This window comes from Erpetoichthys calabaricus, chromosome 4 (assembly GCF_900747795.2).
Source record: "Erpetoichthys calabaricus chromosome 4, fErpCal1.3, whole genome shotgun sequence".
Taxonomy (NCBI): domain Eukaryota; kingdom Metazoa; phylum Chordata; class Cladistia; order Polypteriformes; family Polypteridae; genus Erpetoichthys; species Erpetoichthys calabaricus.
In genome coordinates, this window is record NC_041397.2 from 190622827 (window position 1) to 190649947 (window position 27121).

Below are 27121 nucleotides of genomic sequence, written 5' to 3' on the forward strand. Positions count from 1 at the left end.
AATTTAAACATTTTACTCTGGTTCATTGTCTTTAATGCTTCAAATATCCTGTCTATCTGTTTTAGTGTTCTATTCAGGAAACATTTACATATACAGTGGAACCTCGGTTCACGACCATAATTCGATCCAAAACTCTGGTCGTAAACCGATTTGGTTGTGAACCAAAGCAATTTCCCCCATAGGATTGTATGTACAATAAATCCGTTCCAGACCATACGAAATGTATGTAAATTTTATATATCCATCCATCCATTGTCTCCCGCTTATCCGAGGTCGGGTCGCGGGGGGCAGCAGCTTGAGCAGAGATGCCCAGACTTCCCTCTCCCCGGCCACTTCTTCTAGCTCTTCCGGGAGAATCCCAAGGCGTTCCCAGGCCAGTCGAGAGACATAGTCCCTCCAGCGTGTCCTGGGTCTTCCCCGGGGCCTCCTCCCGGTTTGGACGTGCCCGGAACACCTCACCAGGGAGGGCGTCCAGGAGGCATCCTGATCAGATGCCCGAGCCACCTCATCTGACTCCTCTCGATGCGGAGGAGCAGCGGCTCTACTCTGAGCCCCTCCTGGATGACTGAGCTTCTCACCCTATCTTTAAGGGAAAGCCCAGACACCCTGCGGAGGAAACTCATTTCAGTCGCTTGTATTCGCGATCTCGTTCTTTCGGTCACTACCCATAGCTCATGACCATAGGTGAGGGTAGGAACATAGATCGACTGGTAAATTGAGAGCTTCGCCTTGCGGCTCAGCTCCTTTTTTCACCACAACAGACCGATGCAATGCCCGCATTACTGCGGATGCCGCACCGATCCGCCTGTCGATCTCACGCTCCATTCTTCCCTCACTCGTGAACAAGACCCCGAGATACTTGAACTCCTCCACTTGGGGCAGGATCTCGCTACCAACCCTGAGAGGGCACTCCACCCTTTTCCGGCTGAGGACCATGGTCTCGGATTTGGAGGTGCTGATTCTCATCCCAGCCGCTTCACACTCGGCTGCGAACCGATCCAGAGAGAGCTGAAGATCACGGCCTGATGAAGCAAACAGGACAACATCATCTGCAAAAAGCAGTGACCCAATCCTGAGCCACCAAACTGGACCCCCTCAACACCCTGGCTGCGCCTAGAAATTCTGTCCATTAAAGTTATGAACAGAATCGGTGACAAAGGGCAGCCCTGGCGGAGTCCAACTCTCACTGGAAACGGGTTCGACTTACTGCCGGCAATGCGGACCAAGCTCTGGCACCGATCGTACAGGGACTGAACAGCCCTTATCAGGGGGGCCAGTACCCCATACTCTCGGAGTACCCCCCACAGGATTCCCCGAGGGACACGGTCGAATGCCTTTTCTAAGTCCACAAAACACATGTAGACTGGTTGGGCAAACTCCCATGCACCCTCCAGGACCCTGCTAAGGGTATAGAGCTGGTCCACTGTTCCCGCGACCAGGATGAAAACCACACTGTTCCTCCTGAATCGAGGCTCGACTATCCGACGGACCCTCCTCTCCAGGACCCCTGAATAGACTTTTCCAGGGAGGCTGAGGAGTGTGATCCCTCTGTAGTTGGAACACACCCCCCGATCCCCCCTTCTTAAAGAGGGGACCACCACCCCGGTCTGCCAATCCAGAGGCACTGTCCCTGATGTCCATGCGATGTTGCAGAGGCGTGTCAGCCAAGACAGTCCTACAACATCCAGAGCTTGAGGAACTCCGGGCGTATCTCATCCACCCCCGGGGCCCTGCCACCAAGGAGTTTTTTTGACCACCTCGGTGACCTCAGTCCCAGAGATGGGGGAGCCCACCTCTGAGTCCCCAGGCTCTGCTTCCTCATTGGAAGGCATGTTAATGGGATTGAGGAGGTCTTCGAAGTATTCCCCCCACCGACCCACAACGTCCCGAGTCGAGGTCAGCAGCGCACCATCCCCACCATATACAGTGTTGACACTGCACTGCTTCCCCTTCCTGAGACGCCGGATAGTGGACCAGAATCTCCTCGAAACCGTCCGAAAGTCATTCTCCATGGCCTCCCCAAACTCCTCCCACGCCCGAGTTTTTGCCTCAGCAACCACCAAAGCGCATTCCGCTTGGCCTGCCGGTACCTATCAGCTGCCTCCGGGGTCCCACAGGACAAAAGGGTCCTGTAGGACTCCTTCTTCAGCTTGACGGCATCCTTCACCGCCGGTGTCCACCAGCGGGTTCGGGGATTGCCGCCACGACAGGCACCGACCACCTTACGGCCACAGCTCCGGTCAGCTGCCTCAACAATAGAGGCACGGAACATGGCCCATTCGGACTCAATGTCCCCCACCTCCCTCGGGATGTGGTCGAAGTTCTGCCGGAGGTGGGAGTTGAAGCTACTTCTGACAGGGGGCTCTGCCAGACGTTCCCAGCAGACCCTCACAACACGTTTGGGGCCTACCACGCCTGACCGGCATCCTCCCCCACCATCGAAGCCAACTCACCACCAGGTGGTGATCAGTTGACAGCTCCGCCCCTCTCTTCACCCGAGTGTCCAAAACATGTGGCCGCAAGTCCGACGACACGACCACAAAGTCGATCATCGAACTGAGGCCTAGGGTGTCCTGGTGCCAAGTGCACATATGAACACCCCCTATGCTTGAACATGGTGTTCGTTATGGACAATCCGTGACGAGCACAGAAGTCCAATAACAAAACACCCGCTCGGGTTCAGATCAGGGGGGCCATTCCTCCCAATCACGCCCTTCCAGGTCTCACTGTCATTGCCCCACGTGAGCATTGAAGTCTCCCAGCAGAACGAGGGAGTCCCCAGAAGGTATGCCCTCTAGCACCCCCTCCAGGGACTCCAAAAAGGGTGGGTACTCCGAACTGCTGTTCGGTGCATACGCACAAACAACAGTTAGGACCCGTCCCCCCACCCGAAGGCGAAGGGAGGCTACCCTCTCGTCCACCGGGGTAAACCCCAATGTACAGGCTCCAAGTTGGGGGGCAATAAGTATACCCACACCTGCTCGGCGCCTCTCACCGGGGGCAACTCCAGAGTGGTAGAGAGTCCAGCCCCTCTCAAGGAGATTGGTTCCAGAGTCCAAGCTGTGCGTCGAGGTGAGTCCGACTATATCTAGCCGGAACCTCTCAACTTCGCGCACTAGCTCAGGCTCCTTCCCCTTCAGAGAGGTGACATTCCACGTCCCAAGAGCCAGTTTCTGTAGCCGAGGATCGGACCGCCAAGGTCCCCGCCTTCGGCCACCACCCAACTCACACTGCACCCGACCTCCTTGGCCCCTCCCATAGGTGGTGAGCCCATGGGAAGGGGAATTATATATATATATATTTTTTTTTCTTTAAGTTTTTAAGCACAAATATAGTTAATCAAACCATAGAATGCACAGCGTAATAGTAAACTAAATGTAAAAACATTGAATAACACTGAGAAAACCTTAAACAACAGAGAAAACTAACACTGCAATAGTTCGTGCTATAGCGCTACCAACCGCTGGCTAAAAACACTTTTTTTTTTTTTAATGAGTTTTAAGCACAGGGACAAAAAATGAACATTTGAAAAAAATCCGTAATTTAATAAACCCACCAAGAAAAGTAATATTGCAACAATGCACGCTACGAACCGATCGCTGTAAACAGAAGTGAAAACAAAATCAAGCCCAGTGCATTCTTTAACTGCCTTCCTACCTTATGCGTCCAGCTCTCTCTCTCTCGCGCTGCCTGTGTGTGTGCGTCTGTCTCTCTCTCGCACTGCCTGTGTGTGTGCACGTCTCTCTCTCTCTCTCTCTCTCTCTCTCTTGCGCTGCTTGTGTGTGTGCACGTCTCTCTCTCTCGCGCTGCCTGTGTGTGTGGCACTCTCTCACTCTCTCTCTCTTGCTCGCTGCACAGGAAATGCACAGGGAGAGACTGAACATGTACAAACCGAAAGGGAAACTGGCTTGTTCATATACCGAGTGTGTGGTCGTGAACCGAGGCAAAAGTTTGGCAAACTTTTTGGTCGTAAACCGATTTGTACGTGTACCGAGGTTCCACTGTACCTGCTGTTTCTTTCTGAGACTCTGTGAAGCGCCTAGAGCATAGGAAAGGTGCTATATAAATAAAACTTATTATTATGATTATTAATGAGCACCATGACAAAAAAGAGGCATCTGAGAAGTTCTTCTGTCTGTTACAATATATTTTTGTCATTTTACTGCATCAATATATGCCATTACAGTGGAGTCTAAATAAAAATTGCAGACTATGGTTATACTACATGTTACAACAATGCGGCTATTCTGGCATGACACGTTTGCATTCTAATTTAGACAGTAACTCCCTTTATTTGTTTAGACGTGCCATGAGATAGTGGATGCTCTGCAACTTCCTGCATGCATCTACTAGTGTTAGGCAGATTTGTTGATTCGAGTGTGTTGAATATTGAAATCTGCATCTACTGTGGCCCTTCATTATCAACTCTTCTTACGGCAGTGCTTTTCACCTCTTTATGACAGGGTGTGACATATTATTTATGTTGAATTAATATTTTGAAATCAAATTTCCACAAACATAGCAGTTTATTATAATCAGAAGTATGCTCTCTGTTCGATCAAACGAACGAGAGCACTGCCGCCTTCATGAGACTTTGAACTGGTTAAGAAATGTGACCCTCAGGGAGTCATCTAATTATTACCATTACTAATGGTTGTCTCCAGACGTATATATATCGCACATGTATATATATCGCACATCTGGCATATTAAGACAGCATGTAGCTTAGTAAGACAGACTATTGTACATGTGCATTTGAATGCAATATATTGCAGGGCTGTAGAGTAGGAAGCAATTACTGGGTTACTGGAATAGGAGATAGTGAAAATGTATGAATATTAAATTCATTAAATGAATATTGTAATACAATGTGTTAAAATTTCCAATTTTACATATACTGATTTTTACTTCTAGATAAAATACTTATTGATAAAATATAATTTTTTGCAAGTTTAGCCTTATGTTTCATGTTACGCAGTGTTTGTATACCACAATAACACTGCTACAAGCCTTTAAACCACAACTTTAACAGGTTAGAGTGTTGAAAAGTTGCTTGATGATTTACGCTAGCTGTCGTTAAATGCCTTGTATTATGTTTGGTGTACACTTTCAATCAAAATAATTTTGGTCTAATTACAAACTGAGGAGTCGGAGTAAGTGCTACCATAAATTGAGGAGTCGGAGTCGAAGGTTTTGCGTACCGACTCCACAGTCCTGAAATTGTTTTTTTTTTGCTGCTTACTAGACACCATTATGAGGCTAGAAGAAGACATGTCTACACCGTTGCCCATGTAACACTTAGACATGACTCTTATGCAAGACATGCCTGTACCATTGGCTGAGAAACGCTTGGCAATAACGCTGCTGGCACTTTTACAGCTGGAGTAAACCTTGACCTGTCTATATATACACCATTGTCCAAGTGACACTCGGGACTAATACTTTTAGCACTGTTTTTACAGGTAGTGTGACGCTCTGGTCTGACACTAAAGATGTTAAAGCAGAGCAATTGAATGCTTATTCATGCCCTGTAGTTCAATTATGATTTGTATTTTATTTTCATTGTCTTGTTAAGAGGAAGTGTCTGTTGCTCTCATTATAATAGTTGTTGTTGAGCTTTGTGCAAATTTTTACAAAGTAAATCCTGTAGGCCACTTTGAAATAGTTTACTCATACTTGCACTGTTTAGGCTCAATAATACTGTACTTGCAGTGCTGATTTTGATGTTTTATTATTGTCTTGAATGCTTCATTATAAGTAAATAAGACCTGTTTTCTTAAATATGTTGTTTCCATTAATATAATTATTAACCAACAGTTAATATTCTATTAACAAGGGTGGGCCAGAGGTAGTAACGACTTTTTATAGTGTATTTTTGAAGGATGCAAAATATCCTCTACGTATTATCAAACAAATCATAGAAAATGTTGAAATATTTTTTATCAAAATCGCACATCCCTACTACCAAGAACATCAGTCATGTGATAAGATTCTCATCTTGATATTCCTACTGTTATGTACTTTACTGATTTTTTTGTATTTATTTTTATTTATTTCTTTTAGCATTGCTTTGTAACAGATCTTTCCAGTTTTGTTCGACCATTTTGATTTTGGTTGCTCATAATACATACAATTTATTAAAACTTACTGGAGCTTGTTTGACTGTTTTCTAATAATTGGGCAATTACACATTAGATTCCTTAGCAACAAAGGGTAGCTCACTCAGTGTTGTTAAAGTAACCATTAATTAAAATTTTACATGAAATGTGAAACCTTAATCACTTTCAACAATGTTTCAACTGCTTACAAAACAGGAAAGATAAAAATATTGAACCTGTAGCTACTGGCACAAGTTTAACAATACACCTTTAAGCTTATTTTCCCAAGATAGGCTAATAGTGCTCCTGTTACGTACATAACTGCATAAGAGCTCAAAAAAATAGTAACTATCACTTTTACAAAGCACTGCTTCTTACTTTATTTTTTTTTTTTAAACAATTTTTCATATTTTGCAAAAAAAACAAAAAATCAAACTGCTCAAGAATATCAGTTTTAAAAGTTAAAAGATAGAGATGAATAATACAAACAAAAAGAACGCATGGCGTGGAAGGAGTCAGAGTAGGAGACTTGCAACTTAAAAATAAATAAAATAAATACAAAAAGAATTAAGCCATACTGACACACTTTTAGCAAGGAAAGAGCACTACAGTATCCTCTTTAATAAAACCCCTGTGTGCGTCCAGTGTCCGTGTGTATGTGTGTGTCTGTCTTCTGGTGAATTGCGCATGCGTGGGGCACGGTGCGATGCTTCGAAGCAGATGCATCAAAAGCCGCCTGACGCGTCACACAAGACAGAGAGGGCGGGACCTATAAAATATCACACGGCCGATGCAATCGAATTTCTGTAAATGAGGCAAGACTTAAAACAAAAGGCACAAAAAATCCAAACGGGTACTGAGATGCGGAGACCAGCTTCCCCAAAGAGGTGGGATTAATGTTTGTTGTTGTGCAAGTGTTCACTCTGAGGATGTCAGATTTGTGATTAAGAAGCCTGGCCCGGTAAAGTGTCAGTCGTTGAAGGAGTTTTCCTAAATATACGAATTTTCATGATATTACAATATGATGACTTTTAAAAGTAGATTTATTTTTGCGCACATAAATCCGTTGCTGGGGAGATGCCATACATACAATAATCAGCTGCAAGCCAGCACGGATTAAAATACTTGGCTGGGGAACTGCACAGTACTTGCTGGAGAGACGCCACAAGCACGGTTATCAACTACACGCCACACATTACATCAGTTGCTGGGGAGAATCTGCTGATTGCCTACTGTGGTGACAGAGAATTAAACGCATATTACGATATCAAAGCCAGTATTACGGACAGAGAAAATTACACGCGTTTTGCGGAAATACAAACCAGTATTACTGCGAGAGAAAATTAAAGGCACACAATACAGTGACGCATATTACAGCCACATACAAGCCAGTATTACTGTAACAGAAAATATTACGGACGTACAAGCCTATATTACTGTGACTATCTACTAACAACATGCCACCTAAAAAGAAGAAAAAGAAAATGAGCGTCAGAAAAATGCTAAAAGAGAAAGACTCATCAGAGCAAATAGATCTATAAAAGAAAAGGAAAATGAGCATAAAAAAAATTATGATAATCACTACTGTTCTAGCGCCCGTTATTGTAATAGGCTTAATGTCTAGTGTTATAATAAGAAGACAAATATTATTGAGTTTGTGAAGAGGGTAGTAAAATGGAGGATGGACATGAGAACATTGTAATAATAAACAAAAAAATGGCAGAACAAGGGAATAAATTAATCTAATTAGCAAAAGATGAAATTCTTACTAGTATGAATGTTCATACTAACCATATACAAACACTCACAAAACACACAACATATTAGGTAATATATCCTTCAAGAATAACATGTATTTTATATTTTGTAGACCTTCAAGTTCTTTAGTTAAACATCAACAAGACATGCAGCAAAGCCTTACCTGAGTGAATCCTAGTTTGATTCTTCTCTGTTTAAAAGTCTTAGCAAATTGCTCCAACTCTTCCAGGTCACTGGGCTCCTCCAAACTGGGAGTGCCAATGCGCTTTGGTGTTGTCTGACTTTGTGGAAATGGCTGGATGGGGGTTACCGCTATTGTGCGTGTTGGCGTAGCTGGCTGTAGAAAACCAGAAAAGGAAAATTACACTTTAAATCATATTACTCTTTGAATAAAAATCACATTTCTCCTTACTTTAAGGCAACAACTATCCAAAATATTGCACATCTGATAAGTCTTAAAGTACATTTACTAGGCCAAAAAATTGTTTTGACATTGAAAGTAAATTTGTACTTTTAAACTACAGCACCTTGCCCTTTTAACACATAATAATTCTATGTGGTAATTCCAAATGATAATGTTCTTACTGTTGCTCCCAAAACTCACACATGCTTAATGCATTTAATGGACAATTCAATGATAGAAGTACAAACTGAAAGAAATATATATTGAAACGTTTATGTCAGATATAGCTAAAAACCTTTATTAAAAATACAGCTTCTATTAATGTAAAAGTTTAAATATAGACCAATCATAATATGTTTTATTTCACTTTTAGTAAAATCTTGTAACCAACCGTATTTTTGAACCTAGCAGTGGTTTGTGCACTGGGAAAAAACAACAAACCCAACTCAGCCATAGAGTAACCTGAGTGACAGTTAGATAGGAATGCAAAAAATTCATAGTTTAGTCCTTTGGCCTCCACATAACCACGTCAGCATGTCTGTTGAGGCAGGTAATAAGACCGTGTTTATCACTGCTTCTTCCATAGTGTAGAATATTACAAATTCAAACTATGTAAATTCAGCAGTTAAAATGCCTCCCAGGTACAAACCTTTCTAAAGCACACTCCCTGGCTGACAATGAGGTGTCTTCCTTATGTCAGGACTAATAATATCTACAGCAATCTGATGTATTACAGTAATCCCTCACTTATCGCGGGAGATAGGTTCCAAGGCCGACCGCGATAACTGAATTTCCGTGAAGTAGGGACACCATATTTATTTAATTATTTAATGTGTATTTGGACTTTTTAAACCCTCCCTGTATTGTTTACAACCCACCCTTTACTCTATTAATAACAGGGACAACTGCTAAGCAATATGAAATCGGTAGATAAGTTTACACTTACTGTATAGCGAAGTACACGTAGCTATATATGACGTGATGATGGTGATGAATATGCTGCGCAGTAAAAATGATGACGATGAAGGTGATAATCCCCTGAATGCAGTAGCAAGAGCACGTTAATGCTGAATGAGTGAGATGAGACTTTCTGGTTAATGCAGCACTCCGTCGCTGAGCCAATCAGCAGCACACAGGAACTTAACTGCGTGCTCTGATTGGGTAGCTTCTCAGCCATCCGCCAATAGCATCTCTTGTATGAAATCAACTGGGCAAACCAACTGAGGAAGCAAATACCAGAAGTAAAAAGACCCATTGTCCGCAGAAACCCGCGAAGCAGCGAAAAATCCACGTTATATATTTAGATATGCTTACATATAAAAACCGCGAAGTCGTGAATCCGCGAAAAGTGAACCGCGAAGTAGCGTGTGATTACTGTAATGAGGAATTACATAGCTATGGGGACCAAAGGTTTAAATAAATAAATAAAAGCAGACTGTGGTCCCTTCACTGTTGGTTAGAAACCTGAAGCTTTATGTATAAAACAGTGCAAACATCTATTTTCACACTCCGATTGAGGTGTATAAAAATTAAACTCGGTGTAAAGCCATGCACATTTACACAGCAGCCTCACACCTTGTGTACGCACTTTTCTGTTTGATTTTGCAAATGGTTGGCACCCAGTGACAAAGCAGTGCTTCTGTTTCTGTGTTGTTTCCCTTCTTTTTCATCTTTGCATCCATGATGCGGGCTTTATCAAATACACCGAAATTAACTGCATATTGTTTACAAATTCACTTGATTATAATCATTCTGTAACAATATAATGGTGCACGGAATGGCAAAACTATTTAACGTAATTAGCAGAATGTAAAAACAGGTAATCAGACGCAGCATTTATTTTTTAATCAATTCATTTAATTTGTGGTCAGTATCACATAGTACAGCCCTTCTATTCCTTTGTTCATTGGCTTCATCTCTTACAGCATCCACTATTGCATTTTGTGACTCCAGAACAGCGTCCGTCAGCACACAGCCAGATGGTCACCCAGTGTTTTCCGAAGCAGAGTTGTGTGTGCAGCCAGCACCCGAAGATGTGCTGGGCACAGCAGCACCATCACTGCATGGATTCGCATCCTCGGCACGGAGGTCAGCTTTTGTAATATTGTCTGAAACAGAATAAGCAGACTGGGGGCTGCGACTCACCTCTCATGTCGACTTTGATATCTGACAACTACTTTTTTATTTCGGGCACCATGAGACTTTCTGAACTTGAACTTTCAAGTGTATCCTCCACGCTGTACAACTCCATCACTTTTCTTTTACTGCTTATACCATACTGCTTAAGCAAACGTTTTTTTTCTTCCCTTCACATTCGCTGAAATTCTTTTTTTCACCCCCATGTGCTTTTGCCATTGTCTTTTAACAAAACAATGAATGAAAAGGGCCATTTATATTGATTTGCATATTCAAATATGCAAAATTCTGGAAGGAGTTGGGGTGGGGCCATAAAGTTCATTGGAATTTATAAAGGGGAAGAATTGGGATGACTATTTGGCCTGAATATTTTAAGGAAGATAATCTTCATCCTAAATGTAGGGACTTTTATATTTTATCATAAAGTGTGGATGTAGGAAGGCCTGGCTGATTGATCAGAATACTACCAATTCACAGGGTGTTACCTGTTAATCCTGTTGTTCATTAGTAATTTCTACCCCAAATCCCAGTATTACTGCATCTCAAAAATGTATTGAAGTACCAAAATCTAAATAAACTGTTTGCCCACCATATCAGCACACAATATTACATTTTCAAAAATATTAATAGTAGGGCTGGGCAAGTTAGCGTGTTATTATCACATTAACACATTAATTAATTAACACTGACAATTTTATTGCATGTTAACGCAGTTTTTGTTATTATTATTATTATTATTTTGAAAGCCTCAGTCTCGCTAGCAATCGGTGATCTTCTTGTTACAGTGCTTTCGATATACTTTTGCTAGAAGGAAAGTTAGCTTTGTTGATCTGACCTCGATTCCCTGCGAGTGCAACAGCAAACAGCTTCTAAAATGGACAGACACTTACGAAGACAGGAGGTACAAACCATATTGTGTCTCACTGCAATTGCCACCCCTGCAAACTTGTCTCACAAAGACAGCCAGCCAACCTAGTATTCCTGTTGGACATCGAGCCGCCGCAAACTGCAAACAGGTGCCGACAGCAGGCACAACGGGCAGCAACAGACTTATGTTGATTTATGTGTGAAAGCATTGCTTTGTGCGCTTTCAGAAAACTGAATTTTTTGGAAACAATATGAGCCCTCAAAGAGTTGCTATTGAACACAGACTATTTATGCTGCTCCCTGATAAAAGAAAATGTTTCTGCTGGTATCTGTTCAGATACAGAAAATAGATTTAGAAGTGTTAACTTGCTGTTGCTCGGAAAGTGCCTGTTATAATGTTGTGATCGTGGCTCTGGACTCTGACGGTAACTTGCTTTTCTATAACAAACTAGATAAAACGTTAATGCCCTGGCAGAAGGCAAATAGCATTCGTTTATATTTGATTTGATTACATTAATGTTTAAGTTGAGATTTACAAGAAATATTTTAACTGCTACAATGTAAAGGGAACACTGCTATTAAAAAGCACCTTATTTGTTTAAAGTGTTTGCAAACCAAATACATGCAATACACTACTTTTGCATTCATTATTGAATTTTGCACATAACAATGTGATTGTTGTGATTGTCTGTGATTAATCGTGATTAAAAATTTTACATTTTTAAAGCATTATGACTTGTGCATTGCTGCTTAAAAGGTGCATGTAAAAACTCAAAAAATGTGACACTTAAAAACAAAACCCTATGAAACAATGAAATTCGCTGTGTGCAACAATCAGCAAGATGAAAGAGAAAGCAAATCCTGGAACGCTCTGCACCACCTGTTATGCACATAAGAAACCCCAATAAAATCACAAGTGATTGCTGCACTGCATTTTGATATTAATTAATGTCAATAACAGGTTATGTAAATGATAGTTGGGTAACTACTTGATGGATATACCACAATTTTAAAGCTGCTTTTAATGTTAAAATTTATATATTTTATATTCTATTACAGAAAAAGTCACAATATTGAATATAGAAGATACTTCTAATAATAAGCCATTGAATGAGATTTCTGATTTTGCTGTGATATTGCACAGGAATTGGTTTTGTGAAACTTCACTGGTATTGGTATTAGATACGAACATTCTGGTATCATGTCATATATATGTGCTCACAAGTTTTCCATTAATTTGCTGCATACCAGCAAAACATATTTTTCAAAATTCACACCATAAGAAAATTTCATCTTGTATACTGGATTAACCAGTTTACTGCCCATGTCTATGTGAATACTAACTTGAATCAGAAAAGAGACCAAGTGAAGCCTGAAATGAACATCACTTACCCTTCTGGCAAATGTGATTAACCTAACAAGCATCATCTGACTACTGTCACAATAGAGAAAAAGGGAACACAATATTCAAGGTACAAAATCATAGTGTAATACAGAATTATAGAAACTAAGGTCACGGATCCAAAGGGGCAGGGTCATTTCTGACCTATATGGTGCCCCAGGCTACAAAATCTGTACCCATAACCATTAGCACTACCCGCCCATCTTCACACCACCATACACATACACACAATATGCTACTAGCACAGATTAATAATCTAATTAAAAATAAATTAATGTAAAGAGAAATATAAATAACTATACAACTCTTTTGTAAATTGTGTATGTACTAAAACATATATAGAACAACAAAATAACAAAACAAACCCACTTGGCATGCAAATAACTTATTTAACAGACTCTACAAACTTAATATAGAAAAACAAAGAACAACAACTAAATAATATTAGAAACACATCGCTGGTAAATGGAGGGACTTAACATTGCAAATAAGTATTTTTAAAATGGGACACACCTTAACTTTCTTTCAGCGAATCATTTATAACATCATCATATGACACATTCCTAAACACGTTTCCGTTAATGCTCAGCATTGCAAGGCCACTGAGATGGTCTTATGACATTGTAGACTACTGGTCGTTTTTTATGACCTTTAGTTTTCAACAGATTCTCTCTGCAGAAGCTACAGTTATGGAAGTAGTGGCTGCAATTCTGAGGGTTATTGACATATTTGGATGTATTTAATATAAATTAGTTTCTTGCAAGAAAGAGAACAGTTCCAGTGCGATCATGTTAAATTTAGGAACATCTGGGAATATTTCCATTTCTTGTGCCAGTACTTTCCCATCAAGGTCTGATTGGTCATTGTAGCATCACCACCAAGGTTTTTTTTTTTTTTTTTTTTTTGGGATGTAGGGAACAACTTGCACTGTGTTTCTGTAGTGCTAAATGTAAAATTCCACAGGAGTGTATGTACTGGTTAAAAATCTCTGGTGGGGTGTACTGGCCACAGTGCTCCTGCTGTAGTGCCAGTGCTCCTGCCTCCAAGACCTCCTCTTCTCAGAATACTCTATCACTTTAGTACTTCCCGACCTGAGCAGTAAGCCAAGCGGGCGGCAGTGAAAAGAAGGAGGAGGAGGGGACTGGGACCTAGGTCTGTGTCCATCTGGCAAGCTGCGCATAACATGGGAAGACTGGAGGACAAGACCTGACAACGGCCAACTGCTGAAGTAGAAGCGGCTCTGCCTCACAGTTATGCACGCAGCTCTCGAGTAGAGAGGAGGCCGCATGTCACACAAGATGCCTGGCATACTGCCTGCACTAATGTATGCAACAGCACACGGATATAGGGTGGATGAAAGGTATTCCATTACACTTAGGTTGCTGCCTCACTACCTCAGCCTTTCTTCCAGCAACAAAAATGGTTTCAGAGATTGGAACTGGCTATCTATACCTGCCACAACATTCTATACCTTCTGTAGTGAAATGACTGCCATCACACTAACATTCCAGTTTCTTGGTGAACAGTATATCAAGGTGACCTGAGCAGTGACAAAGAAATTGCAATGGCATTAGCTTAAGTTGATGCTGTCACTCACAATGTAATATTTCCTGACACAACCACTACCTCACAAGCACTATACTTAGACTTAAAACAACAGGTCCAAGGGAAGACTGCTGACACTTTGAAAACCAAGGAACAGAGGGAACAGGTATGGCCAATGTTCTATAATCATGATGGTTTCTTTACAATGGATTCCAATATGTAAATCTCTTCAAATGCCACCAGTATGCATTCTGCAAAACATGATTCCTCTTCTAGCTTGCAACACCATATATAATAAATTAGATAAGCTCATGGAAAGGCAGATATCAAGGAATCAAACACCACCCACATACCCATACTCTTGCCTGTACTCAAATTGACCAGAACTTGGAGGTTAATAATCAACTGAACAAACTAGTGACTCTTTCGAAATGGCCATTGATATACTGTGATCAAGAAAGAGCCAGAACCACTCTAGCAAGATATTGCATCACTGTGGATCATGGTAGATGCCACAAATGGATTATCAGCATTAGTTGTGCTTTTGTTAGGAAACAAAATACACATGGAATAGATGTCATTTGGCTAGCTGAATTCCCTCACTGAGTTTGTGACCTTCATGCACATACCTATCTATGAGTGATACAGCATATTGGAGAAATTTATTTGTAGATGACATCCTGATGTGAGGCCAGACAAAGTCAGAACACCTGGCAGAGATCAACCTTGTCCTCATACAACACTGCAAAGCTGGACCAAAGCTGTTCTTAGAGTACATTGGTCTACAGTTATGAAGGGAGGGTGTCAAATCTCAGTCACAGAGGATTTAAATTATCTAGTTTATTAAAGCTCCACCAAATATGGAGCTACGTAAGGCAATTCAAATGAGACAATGCAGAGTTTGCCCTACCACTACACTAACCCCTGCAAAAAGATGAACCTTTTGAAAGTGGGTAAAACCAAGCTATTTCATCCCAATAAGTGGATGCTTAGCGCAACCCCATGCTTCGCCTATCCTTACAAGAACAAGTGGTTCTCTCTTTAAGTGAGATTTTCATTACATTATATCAGTGCGGTGCTATTCCAGTTTTATAATAATCAAAGGAGTGTAGTGGCCAACCCAAACACTCAAGCTGCTAAAAATTCTACAATCCATTATCTGGGCAATAGAAATATCCATAGCCAACTTAGTGTGCAGAAGCTTGTAAATCATACTTGCTGCAAAGCAGTCCAATTTCTGAACAGTCAGAGACTTGGGGTAGACAGAGGAATTTCAACTATTCACAATAACAGATGTTTGCATGCCACGGCATCATTGCTAAGGAAAAGAACAAAGGCTGCATGAAGCCAAACCAGTAGGTAGACCAGACCTGGGCATTATGCAGACTGTGGTCTGGTCCTGTTTGGGCCGTGGGAGATGCAGACAGCAAGTACTTGCCTGGGTGTGTCAGTCTGCATCACTGCTAGATGTGACAGTGCAGATCAGAATTGATATATACGGGAAATAGTGGGAGACTACATCAGAAAAAGGGGTGATACAGAGATTGTTCATGTTTTATTGAATAAAGGAAGATGACACCTGTTATTAATCTGCATCCCATCTGAATTTTGTGCAAAGGCACAACAAAAATTAACAGTAAAAAAAATGATATGGAAAACAGATCATTTAACAAATGCTGGACCCCTAAGTATTTTTTCACAGAGGTCAGTAGTAAAACAATCTGTTTGGTATGCAAAGAACACATCGCTGCATTTAAGACTACAACTTGAGCCATCACTTCGAGACCAAGAACGCCTAAAAATACAGAAATTTATCTGAAGAGGAGAAGGGGAGGACTGCAGAGGAATTGTTTGCTAAACTGCAAAAACAGCGAAGTCTTTTTACAAAGCTTCATACAGTAAAGAAAGGAACAGTTAAAAACAGCTATCTATTAGATCATAAAGAAGTAAACCATTTTCCAATGGCAAATTTGTTAAAGAGTGCTTATTGGAGTCGGTGGCAATCCTCTGCCCAGAAAAAAAGGATGCGTTTGAGTATCTGTCCCTCTCATGGCAAATGGTTACAAGACAGATTAAGGAAATTGCAGAGAATCTGGTACTACAACTGAAACGCAAGGTAGAAAATGTCACACAGCGTGCTTCTGATTTTTGTGAAAGGAATAACAAAAGACTTTGAAATGACAGAGGGACTGCTTCAATGCAGTCAGTGAAAGTTACAACAACCAGTAAGGATTTATTTACTGACGTCAGTATGTTTATGCAAAAGTTATGACTGCAGTAGGAAAAATTATCTTGTGTGACAAGTGATGGTGCTCCGAATTTGACAGGTAAAAATGTTGGGCTTTTAAAAGGGATGCAGGAGAATGTGGATGAGATTGACCCAGCCCAAAAAGTCATATTTTTACATTGTATTATTCACCAAGAAGTCCTATCAGTTCTGAAAATTAATCATGAGATTGATGTTGTAATATATACTAAATTTCATCAGGGCGAGGACATTAAATAACAGACATTTTGGAGGAGACTGATCACACTAATCTGGGCTACCACACAGCTGTCCAGTGACTAAGATTGGGCAAAGTGTTCAAAAAGGTCTGTGATCAGATATTGGAGATTCAGGAGTTTTGTCAAATGAAAGGAAAACTCATCCCTTAACTAAGGAGCACACAGTGGCTATCAGATATAGCATTTCCTGTTTTTGCGACTGCACAGCGTAGTCAAAGCCTTCATGAAGAAGCTGCTGCTACTCTCTCTCTGTCTCTCAACAAGACGAACACTTTGACACACCTTCCAACACTGAGAGGGAGGAATCTATCTGCTGATCAGCTTAACAGATATGCAGCAATGTTCTGGACACTGCATGGTGAGTTTTCCAGGCGATTTGTAGACTTCAAAGCAGTGTAAACTGAAATGTTCACCATCTCCTCTAGTTACACATGTGATGTGGACAATGCTGCCAGTGAGGTACAACTTGAATGTACAAGCTTGCAGACTGGTGCATTGCTGGCAAGTCACTGCCATTACTGACATTCTACAATTCTCTCAAAAAGGAGAATTTCCCACACTTGAGAAGACTAGCTCAAAGAATGCTTGTCCTCTTTGGATCAACATACATATGTGAACAGACATTCTCAGTAATGATGTTCAACAAAACAGATCTTCTCCCAGTGATGACTGTCTGCTGTACTGAGAATAGCAACATCAGAAATTATACCTGACTTCAGTGCAGTAGTTGAAGCTCACTAAAGACTTAATTCTTTGCACCTTTGACAAGTTAGTGGGGAGACAGTAAAATACTTTATCAGCGATTAATGCAGTAAAATTTACTTCTTTTGTTTTTTTCTTTACACAGTCAGGAATTGTAGATTGTGTTAAAAAGCATGCTATTGTGTGTATATGTTCCAAGGTTCAATAAATCAAACAAAATCTGTGAATATGTGGTCTATAATAATTTTATTATGTTGAAAAAATAAAAATGTTTACCGCAATGTAATAGTTGACAGAATGTGTTTGATCCTCCTCAACAAGCTGTTATTGTCAAGTGGCCACCAATAAAAAATACCTGCCCAACAAACGACCACTGCATATCAAAACACAATCCTTATAATGATGTGAATCCGTATTAGTAACTATGAGAAACCATTGTTGACAGGTGTGCATACCTCACAAGAAACTAGTGAAAGCAAATGTAGGACTAGTAAAGGAATACAATATCTTCTGTATATACTGTGCTGTTGATAAATCGCAATTCACCTCTTCCAACAGGGTCAAGTACAGATCCTGAGAAGGCTGCAAGGCAGAGGTAAGATGTACCAACTGTATCTGAGACAAACTCTGTTACTCAGGTAGGACTTGATCTAATAGAGTGCAGTTACAGATCTGCATACTGGGAAGCATTATATAATGGTGAACTGCATTAAATGATATGCTAATAAAATTAAGATGATAATTAAATCATTCATCTTAACCAAAAGGGGATTAAGAAATAACATGATTGAAGTGCTTAAAAGACCGATTACGGGTTATAATTTTAAGATAAGCTCTTCACCATAACCACTGCAGCACAAATCAAAGATAGTCAAATAGAATTCCAGCATAAATGTTTACAAGTATTTCTTCACACTGAGCTACTAGAGATATATATAACAAAACACATTACATAGTGTATCAACAATTTTCACCTTGATAATTTGAAAACAGATGAAGACAAAATAACGACTATAATTGCCTGATTTCATTGAAACATTTCTCATATTCTCAATATAATAAAGTACACTGTATCTGAGAGATCTGTAAAAAGAAGTACAGAAACAATTTTATATTTTTATGGTAAATGGACTACTGGACTGATAGGGGAATATTAATCTTTGTACAACAAGCTAGAAATACAGAGTGTGTATATTTTTTGGAGTTTGCATGTTCATCCTACATCCTATACTTGTTGGGATTGGCTCAAGCATTCCTATGACACTGTTCATGATTAGGCAGACTTAGAAAATGGTACAGTAAGGTATGTTATGTATATTAGACTTTTCTGAAATTCTTGAAAAATGAAGAACATCCACAAAATATTAGAATATTACTTGCAATAAGTACTCCTTGAACATGCACACTTTAAAAAAAAATACACAAAAATGCAAGAAAGCTTTTTTGAGAAAAAAAAAAAAAACTTTTCAATTTTATTATGTAAATTACCATTCTGATTAAACATTATCTTATGCAAATGATTTAACACCATGTACACTATTAATATATCATTGACCTGCATGGCTTCCAATTACAGATTCTTGCATACTCTGTCTTAAGATGTTGTTGCAACAGAAGAAGTGATACGATTTTAAATCAATAAACAAGCATAACTGGGGGATAAAATGTTTAGAACCCAATAAACAGGTGTTGGCTGGGCTGCAATTTGTCATCCTTCCTCATGATCCTGCATAGGACAAACTGAATAATAAAACTGATAATGAAATCAAAACAATTCAGTAACAGCTGCATACACTGAATCCATGATGAATTGTGCATGTCTGTACGAGGGGAAAAGGCTCCTAAGGCCAGACATGTCTCTGGTAGCTACTTGTTCAAATGCAGAGGATTCTTTACTTTAGGACAATTTGTACATATTGCAGTCCATAAACTGATGTGCTTCATTGATATCCATTTAACACTGTTCCACTTCAACAAACACCACCACTAGGGAAAAACAGATATTTTGAGCAGAAAAATCTTTCTTTACACTTTGGCTAACCTGTGTAGTGAGGGTGATGCTTGGCTGTGACTGCAGGAGGTTGGCTTGGCTTTGCTGAGGTAGTTGCGTTAAAAGATTCTGAGCTTGCAGAAAACCTATGAAATAATTAAGAAAAAAAAAGTACATATTAGAATTATTTTAAATAATAATCAAAAACAAAGTAAGTGCATCATTCAAAAATAGCTAAAAAGTCTACATAGCAAAAGACAAGCTTATACAATAGAATCGTCATTCATGGTTAAAACTGGTTATAAAGAATGTTATGGACACTGCAGTAAGAACTACACTTGCATACTTTGAAAAAAATCTTTGCATCATAAAGTGCATTTCAGTGGTTGTTAATGTGTCTCTTCTAGCAAGACGGGAATAGTTCAATCAATCAGCTTTTATTCAGTCACAGACGAATACATGGATTCATGCGTTGCAAGGCAGATTCCCTTTTTAGGTCGGCGTTATATTTTTTCCTCCCCCTTCCCCTTATTAAAAAAAAAAAAAAAAAAGCATAATATTGGTTACCAAGCATTTCACCTTACATTGCGCAAATCTGCCATCCGTTTCTGTTTTGTGTACGTGTCAGATGGGCCCTAAAGAAGGAAAGGTCACCTTTCCTGTGTCTAACAGATGCATTCCTGAAGAGAAAGTTGTCCCAAGTCAGCTTACTGCACCGTCTTATTACAGACGCCTTTATGAATAACCTTACGTTATAGCAAAATAGCTTTGTCAGCTTTTAACCCTTAGTAGCTTGCAAGCAGTTAATTTTTCTTTCACATTATGTGACAGAAAGAGGAAGTGTAAGTGTGAGACATAAGAGGAGGAGTAAAGGCGTTAGACCCACGTTGAAAGTCACCTTAAAATTAAAAAAAGTGGATAGGAGGCAAGCAAGGTGCCTTGAAATGATAGTGGGAAGCAGGTTGTACAAGAATGTAGTCGAGAGATGAAGTGCCAGTCAAGAGAGGTTCACACACACAAGGATGCCAAAGAAAGGCACTGAAGGTGCACACAGAGCAAGAGATATATTTTTAAATTTATTCTATTAACCGTCTGGGACAGGTAATGTGGCTGGTGTGTGAATAAAAGCCTGTCACGAACTTTCCAATTCCTACTGTTTAGAAAGATCAGTTAGTATCCAGGAACTAACACAAAGATGATGATAGAATTCTTCCAAGATCAGTCTGACAGGGAAGCTTACTGGTGTGCAAGTGCCTGTTTTGTTACTGTTCTTTTTCTCATCAAGCAAAGAATATTAACGTCCCAACTACTATGTATATGAACCTAATCTGGCTGTTCTGTTATCTTTATTTTTATCTTTTATTCTGCAGATTGACTCAAAATTAATTAAAACAAAACAACTTTACATGTTTACATTCATCCATTCAACAACACATATTTCCATTTACTTTTAAGTAAATACTACCTAACTTTGTAAATGTGCCATTTTCTTCATTCTATTTTGCCTCATTTTTTGCCCTACACACAGAAAATGGCATTATCTTTTACAAAACGATAACTAAAATACAGATTGTACAGGGGGTGATAATCCAGGAAAAAGATGATAATGAATTCCTGCAACATGCAAATTAGGGATGCAAGTACTAATCGATAATGACAATAAAGTCACACGTTGATTTACAGCTGGCCATTTAGTCATATGTCAAAATGGACAAATATTGGCCACAAAGTGTACAGGTCACTGCTACTGAAGGTCTGTGTGTCTGGTGTGGGTCACCAGTACACATACTTTAACTGCTGGTATAGAATAGTACAAACTGATATTCGAGTCTCGGTGGCCTTTTTTCAGCACTTTTTGAACTACCACTTAGCTGTTATACCATTTGCTCCCTATTCCCAAAACAGCTGTGCTCCCTAAACTACCCACTCCACCATCACTTGTTATTCAAACGTTGGTCCTTTATGGTCTTCGTTATATCACAGGGAAGATTTGTTGGTGCTTTGTAGTGATGAATTGATGCTTCACTGTGGAAAGTGTATGGAGTGTAGTGGGATTACAGAAATCAGTCATAAAGGGAAATTACCAGCTCATCTATTAAATTAGACCAGCTCATCGGTTTATTAAAAATAAATATGTAAATTAATTAAAGGACTCTTTGCCTGCAAGTACTAATTGCATCAGTTTGTTCAGCCACTGATTGGCACATAACTGTAGCTGCCAATGAATTTTGTTACTGATTAGGTACCCTGTTACGTTTTATGTATTTTATGTTATTGACCAAGAATAACATTAATCCCATTGAGATTTAGGGCACAGATAAAAGTCAAATACCAAAGAACTGAAATATATAAAGTCACTGTAAAGTCATATCTGGTAGGATGTCAATGTCTTCAAAGATTTGTAAAAATTTGCTCACTCAGTACTGGAGCAAAATTTTGAACACCAAAAAGGGAACACTTTTGAGTAATGACAATTCCACTGTCATTCACACTTGGGTTTAATTCAGCAGCACTGTCAATGTCACTTTCTTCTTTTTTTTCCCCTCACAGTGCAGAATTCAAGTAATCAACGAAATGAAAAACTTCCTCTGCAACGTATTTCTTTTAATGACAGAAATGGTGACTTAGGCCATGTTGTTCACATTGCTGCAACCGAGTGAATACAAAAACTACACACTTAGAATTGTGCTGACGCTAAACAATGGTTTTAGCATTGTACCCACCTGATGTTAACAACTGTACTTTACGCTTATTACACTTAGCAATAAGACTTGTTGCTATGAACCTTTTTTTGTCAAATGTAATTTTAAGGCACACATGTCCTGTTGTGATGACAGCACAGTGCCAGGAGTAAAAGTTTTTTATCACTGAATAAAATACTTGCACTTATGCATGTTGCATTTTTTTTAAACTCCAGATTAATTGATTCACTAACATAATAACTAGCCAACTAATCGATTGGCAAAAAAAATTAAGCTAGTTGTAGCCCTAAGGCAGACATTTTTAGGCTGCATAAAACACATTCACAACAATTACAATTTGATGTGAAAACATTTGCAAAGCGTATCTTTATAATGCATTTAAAAAAACATAATGCCACCATTTAGAGCAACAAAATGTCACTCCAGTTTTCTCAAGATATAATAAATATCTATAGAACTCTTGAAAGAGCCAAAGTAACAATGATGAAAACTATATCTGGTGTAGATTAACAGCAGTTTTTAATAAAAATAAATCATAGTAAAGTCAGTATGGTAGATACTAAATACCAAATCTGGGGGAAAAAAAAGTATAGCATATTAAGAAAGAAAGACAACAGGTGGGTTCTGCAAATTGCAACTGATGGAGACTTGAATACAGTCTAACAGATAAACTTCCACGTAATAAGGTCTCACACTTTTGATAAATTGTGCTATAGAAATGTTAAACATGATTTTTGTTTACAAGTATAATCTATATATATAAAATCCCTGTGTGCGCCCAGGTGTCCGTGTGTGGGTGTCTTCTGATGAAGTGGGCATGTGTGGGGCACGGTGCGATGCGCGATATTATTGTCAGAGAAAGTTAGAGGCGTTTTACGGAAATACAAACCAGTACTACTGCGAGAGGAAATTAAAGGTACACAATACAGTGACACATATTACAGCCACATACAAGCCAGTATTACTGTCAGAGGAGATTAAAGGCATATTACCGACGCGCACAACTGTATTACCGCCAGAGAAAATTAAAGGTATATTGCGGACGTACAAGACGGTATCCTTCAATAAGGGCGCGCACAGGCATCCTTCAATAAGGGCGCGCACAAAAAGGCGAGCCTCAAAAGGGCGACCTCAATTGGGCGCAGCGAATAAAGGCGTGCGTAAATAAAGATCTGCACCTGTTGCTCTTCACATATTCCAGAGCCATTTGAACTAAATTATCTACGAACGCCTTTATTCGCCGCGCTCAATTGAGGTCACCCTTTTGAAGCTCGCCTTTTTGTGCGCGCCCTTATTGAATAGAGCCGTACACGACAGTATTACTGTCACAGAAAATTAAAGACACACAATACACGGCGGCAGCCCACGAAGAACGGTCAGCTCAGCAAGTAAACATCAACAAAAGAAAGGCTGAAAGAAAGAAAAATACAACCAACAAAAAGAATGAGGTCAAAGTCCCTTGCCATTTAATATAGACTGTTCCTACTAATGTTTATGCACTACTGTTCTAGCGCCCGTTATTGTAACGGGCTAAATGACTAGTCACTATATAATCAATGAGTATGAGACCAATATTTACCTCTAAATATTTGCTGAAATCATGCAAGCTTGAAATGTTCAGCCAATTTATGTATCCCATACACAGCATAACAACACATTTTTTCTCCTGTGTATCCAACATACCAATTTATTTAGCAACTGTTTAGCATCAAGCCAGCAGGTGTATTTGAAAGACAAACCATATGGCCTTTTTGCTCACCCTACCTAATCACTACTATATTTTTTTTTTTTTTTTAATGTAAAGTGGCATAATTTTTTAAAAAGCATCAGGTATGAAAAGGAAAAAGACAAAATGTTAATGATATATAATTATTATTTAAACAAATAAACACACTAAAGTTAATTTCTTCAATACTTCATAGATACTTGGGTACAAAATTGTTGATTCTTGACAAGTTATAAATCATTTTAAAAGAATGATGAGTGAAAAAGCAATAAGGTTGTGACAAGAACATGATATGAGGTAATGTACACATCTGGTGTAGTGAGAAATTTTTTTTCAAATTAATGTACTATTTAATCTGTTATGTTTTTATTAATTTATAGTAACCACAAGGTGATACCTTCTACAAAATAATCTGATTTTCTTTTGTAGTACAATGAAAATTGTGGATAAGATCACTAGTTAGTACTTAGTTCTGCAATGGCTGATGCATTCCTATATTGAATACATATTAAGTGGAGTACAAAGTAAGCCATCACAGCCCATTCTTAAGTAAATGCAATTGCTTGTTCCCATGCCTTTAACTGTACATAAAAAAAAAAAATATTAAAAAGCTTCTAAGTGATGCAATGTTAGGGAATGAGACTGATGTTTTGAGGTATGGTACAGAAACATCATCAATAACACATTATATACTATTTTTATATGTTTTTGCAAATTTAAATGAAAATGTAAAAATATTAACAGGCATATGCCACTTTTACTTACTCTGCTGCCCCTGCTGTGTCTGTGATATAATGAACTGTGCTGGTTGCAGCTGTGTTGCTATGGGGTGACCTGGCTGCACCAACACAAATTGTTGTAGGTTCAGGTTTTGCTGTTGCAGTTGCTGAAGTTGCTGCAGATCCTTAAAGCAAATAAACATAGCCGATTATAAAGCAAATTAAATTATTAGAAAATAGACCAATAAATAATCACAACTAATTTATCACCTTCCACAAAAGCATTACATTTAAATACTAGCATAGAACGTGAATTGTACCATAAAGTTACCATATTCAAATATTTTACTCATCCTTGGGACCAAGTTACAATGTTGTCAAATAAAGAATAATTTAAAAGGTAAGAATAATTTAAAAACCCAGCATCATTTCTTTTGGACAATCAATAGGTAGGAATTTAGCCTTCAGCTGAACGAGTCAAAAAACCAAATCACCTTTTCAAGGGTTGGCATCCAAAGTGCATCAAATTAAAGTTTTATATTTGGCCATCTCTGTAACATAAAACTATGCAAACTATCATGCTGTGTGTAGACTTTTCCTCTTTGCAGGATTTCTAAACTACACAACAAGTTTGTGTGAATGAATAGGGAAAAGTTAATTGGGGCTTAATTTTACTGTCCATAAATGTCAAAAAGCCCTGGTTCTACTACACCTCAGCACATTCTAAACCAATGAAGGAAAAGTTGCAATTCGTACAGCCTTTACTATGTTGACATGGAAGTAAGTCTGATTACTGAAAAAAAAACCTGCAGACATAAATTGAAAAATGCACAAGTAGCAAAGATACATAAAGGCAATTACTCACACAAACTACAGCTTTGCTGTCAAAATACTGGGCAAAAACACAGGCATTAGTGGTTAAAAAACAAAAGAACAAAAACACACTTAAGGCAATACTGTCTAAATAAAGAAAATGTATTACTTGGCTAACCAGGTAAAATATTTTGAAAATGTATTACTTGGCTAACCAGGTAAAATATTTTGTATCTGTTTAGAGTCTGATGTCAAGGTCACTTGATTTACATAACCAATACAATGATGTGCTAATTATAAGACAAAAACACAAGATTGACCATTGAATATAGTGCAGTTTGCAGAGTTTAATTTTGTCAGCCTAACTTGGCAAAAGTGGGCACAAGGCTGGAAACAACCATGGATAAGGAGTTGGTCTTTTGCAAGGCCCACTCTCGCACACATCCTAAACTCACACGTGAGGTAATTTGGAAATGCCCATCAACATAATCGTATGCCTTTGGTGATGTAATGGAAAACCCACACAGACACAGGGGAAACTTATTAGGTCCATGTGCACCAGAAGAAATGTATTTAGGTATTTAAAAGAGCACTACCTAAATAGGTATAATGACTTGACTAAAGTTAAAGTGGAAACAAATTAAAACAACTACCACAAAATGAAATTTGATTTATATTAATTTAATTGGAATTGTGCCTGAGAATAAAACTTTTAAATAGATTCAGAACATAGTACCAAAAAAAATAGAAGTACTTCTTACTAATAAGAACATAAATGTTCATCTCATGTTTGCTAAAATGCACATGAATAATCCTCTAGACAGACAAGTTAGAAGTGCAACTTTGGCTTATATGGACCATGTCATGTTTATAGAAAATGTAACATTTCATTACATTGTAAGAACTTCGTACTAACAATCAAGCACAGAGGTACTAGAGTAATGGTAAAAGGATGATTTTCTCCAATAGAAAGTGACAACTAGTATTCACTAAATGAAGGATTGATGCTGGTCTGTTTTAAAAGATTCTTCAGAAAAATGCTGAGCCACTTGTCCCGGAGTTTAAGATCTTAACACCTAGTAAATAAATCATTATTTAAAATATATAGTGAACATTTTTAATAAAGCTTTGCACAGTAGATAAAAAGACTACTTTTTTCTTACTGGTGTTATTTGGATAGGCTGTGAAAGGGGTATCTGTGTCACTGGCGTAGCTGCAGAAGCAGAAATGGTGGCCCCCGTGGTGTTATGCTGCTGAGTGGCAGAGTGCTGGACTGCTGCTGCTAGAAGCTGGGCCTGTGCTTGTTGCAGTAACAGCTGTTGCTGGGCGGGAGTCAAAGTTAACTATGGAAAAAATAAAAAGACAGAAGAGCAACTTCATTTTTGTGAAAGCAACATATAAACATTAAATGACAAAGAATGAAACAAAATACTAGAAAACTGAAATACTTTATCACTGAAAAACACCACATTAAAACAATCTACTTAAAGAAGGTGGTACAAAATCAAGGATGAAGCCAAGGCAATCATTTGTATTTAATTTAAAATGTCAAGTTTTTTGGTACACAACACTTATTGCTGCTTCTGTTGACAGGAGGTTTTACCTCATTCCAAGGCAAGGAAGAAAATTTTGAGCACACTTACAACAAGATGCAGCCATGTTCCTCCTTCACAAAGGCTATTTTGCCACTAGAGAAGACATTAACATGCTCTGGTGGATGTGAAACATGGTGGAGCAGGAAATGTAGTACTACTG

General features: G+C 39.0%; 1 protein-coding gene across 3 annotated transcripts in view; it reads right to left on the reverse strand.

The window, feature by feature from the left end:
• pou2f1b (POU class 2 homeobox 1b) overlaps positions 1-27121 on the reverse strand; it is a 236255-nt gene that overhangs the window by 56917 nt on the left and 152217 nt on the right. For all 3 annotated transcript variants that reach the window (XM_028800092.2, XM_028800091.2, XM_028800093.2), the window contains 4 exons: positions 26530-26709; positions 24600-24738; positions 19458-19552; positions 8020-8193 (listed from right to left, as the gene is read on the reverse strand). In XM_028800092.2, coding sequence (XP_028655925.1) covers positions 8020-8193; positions 19458-19552; positions 24600-24738; positions 26530-26709 — 588 coding nt within the window. The remainder of the gene's footprint in view (positions 1-8019; positions 8194-19457; positions 19553-24599; positions 24739-26529; positions 26710-27121) is intronic.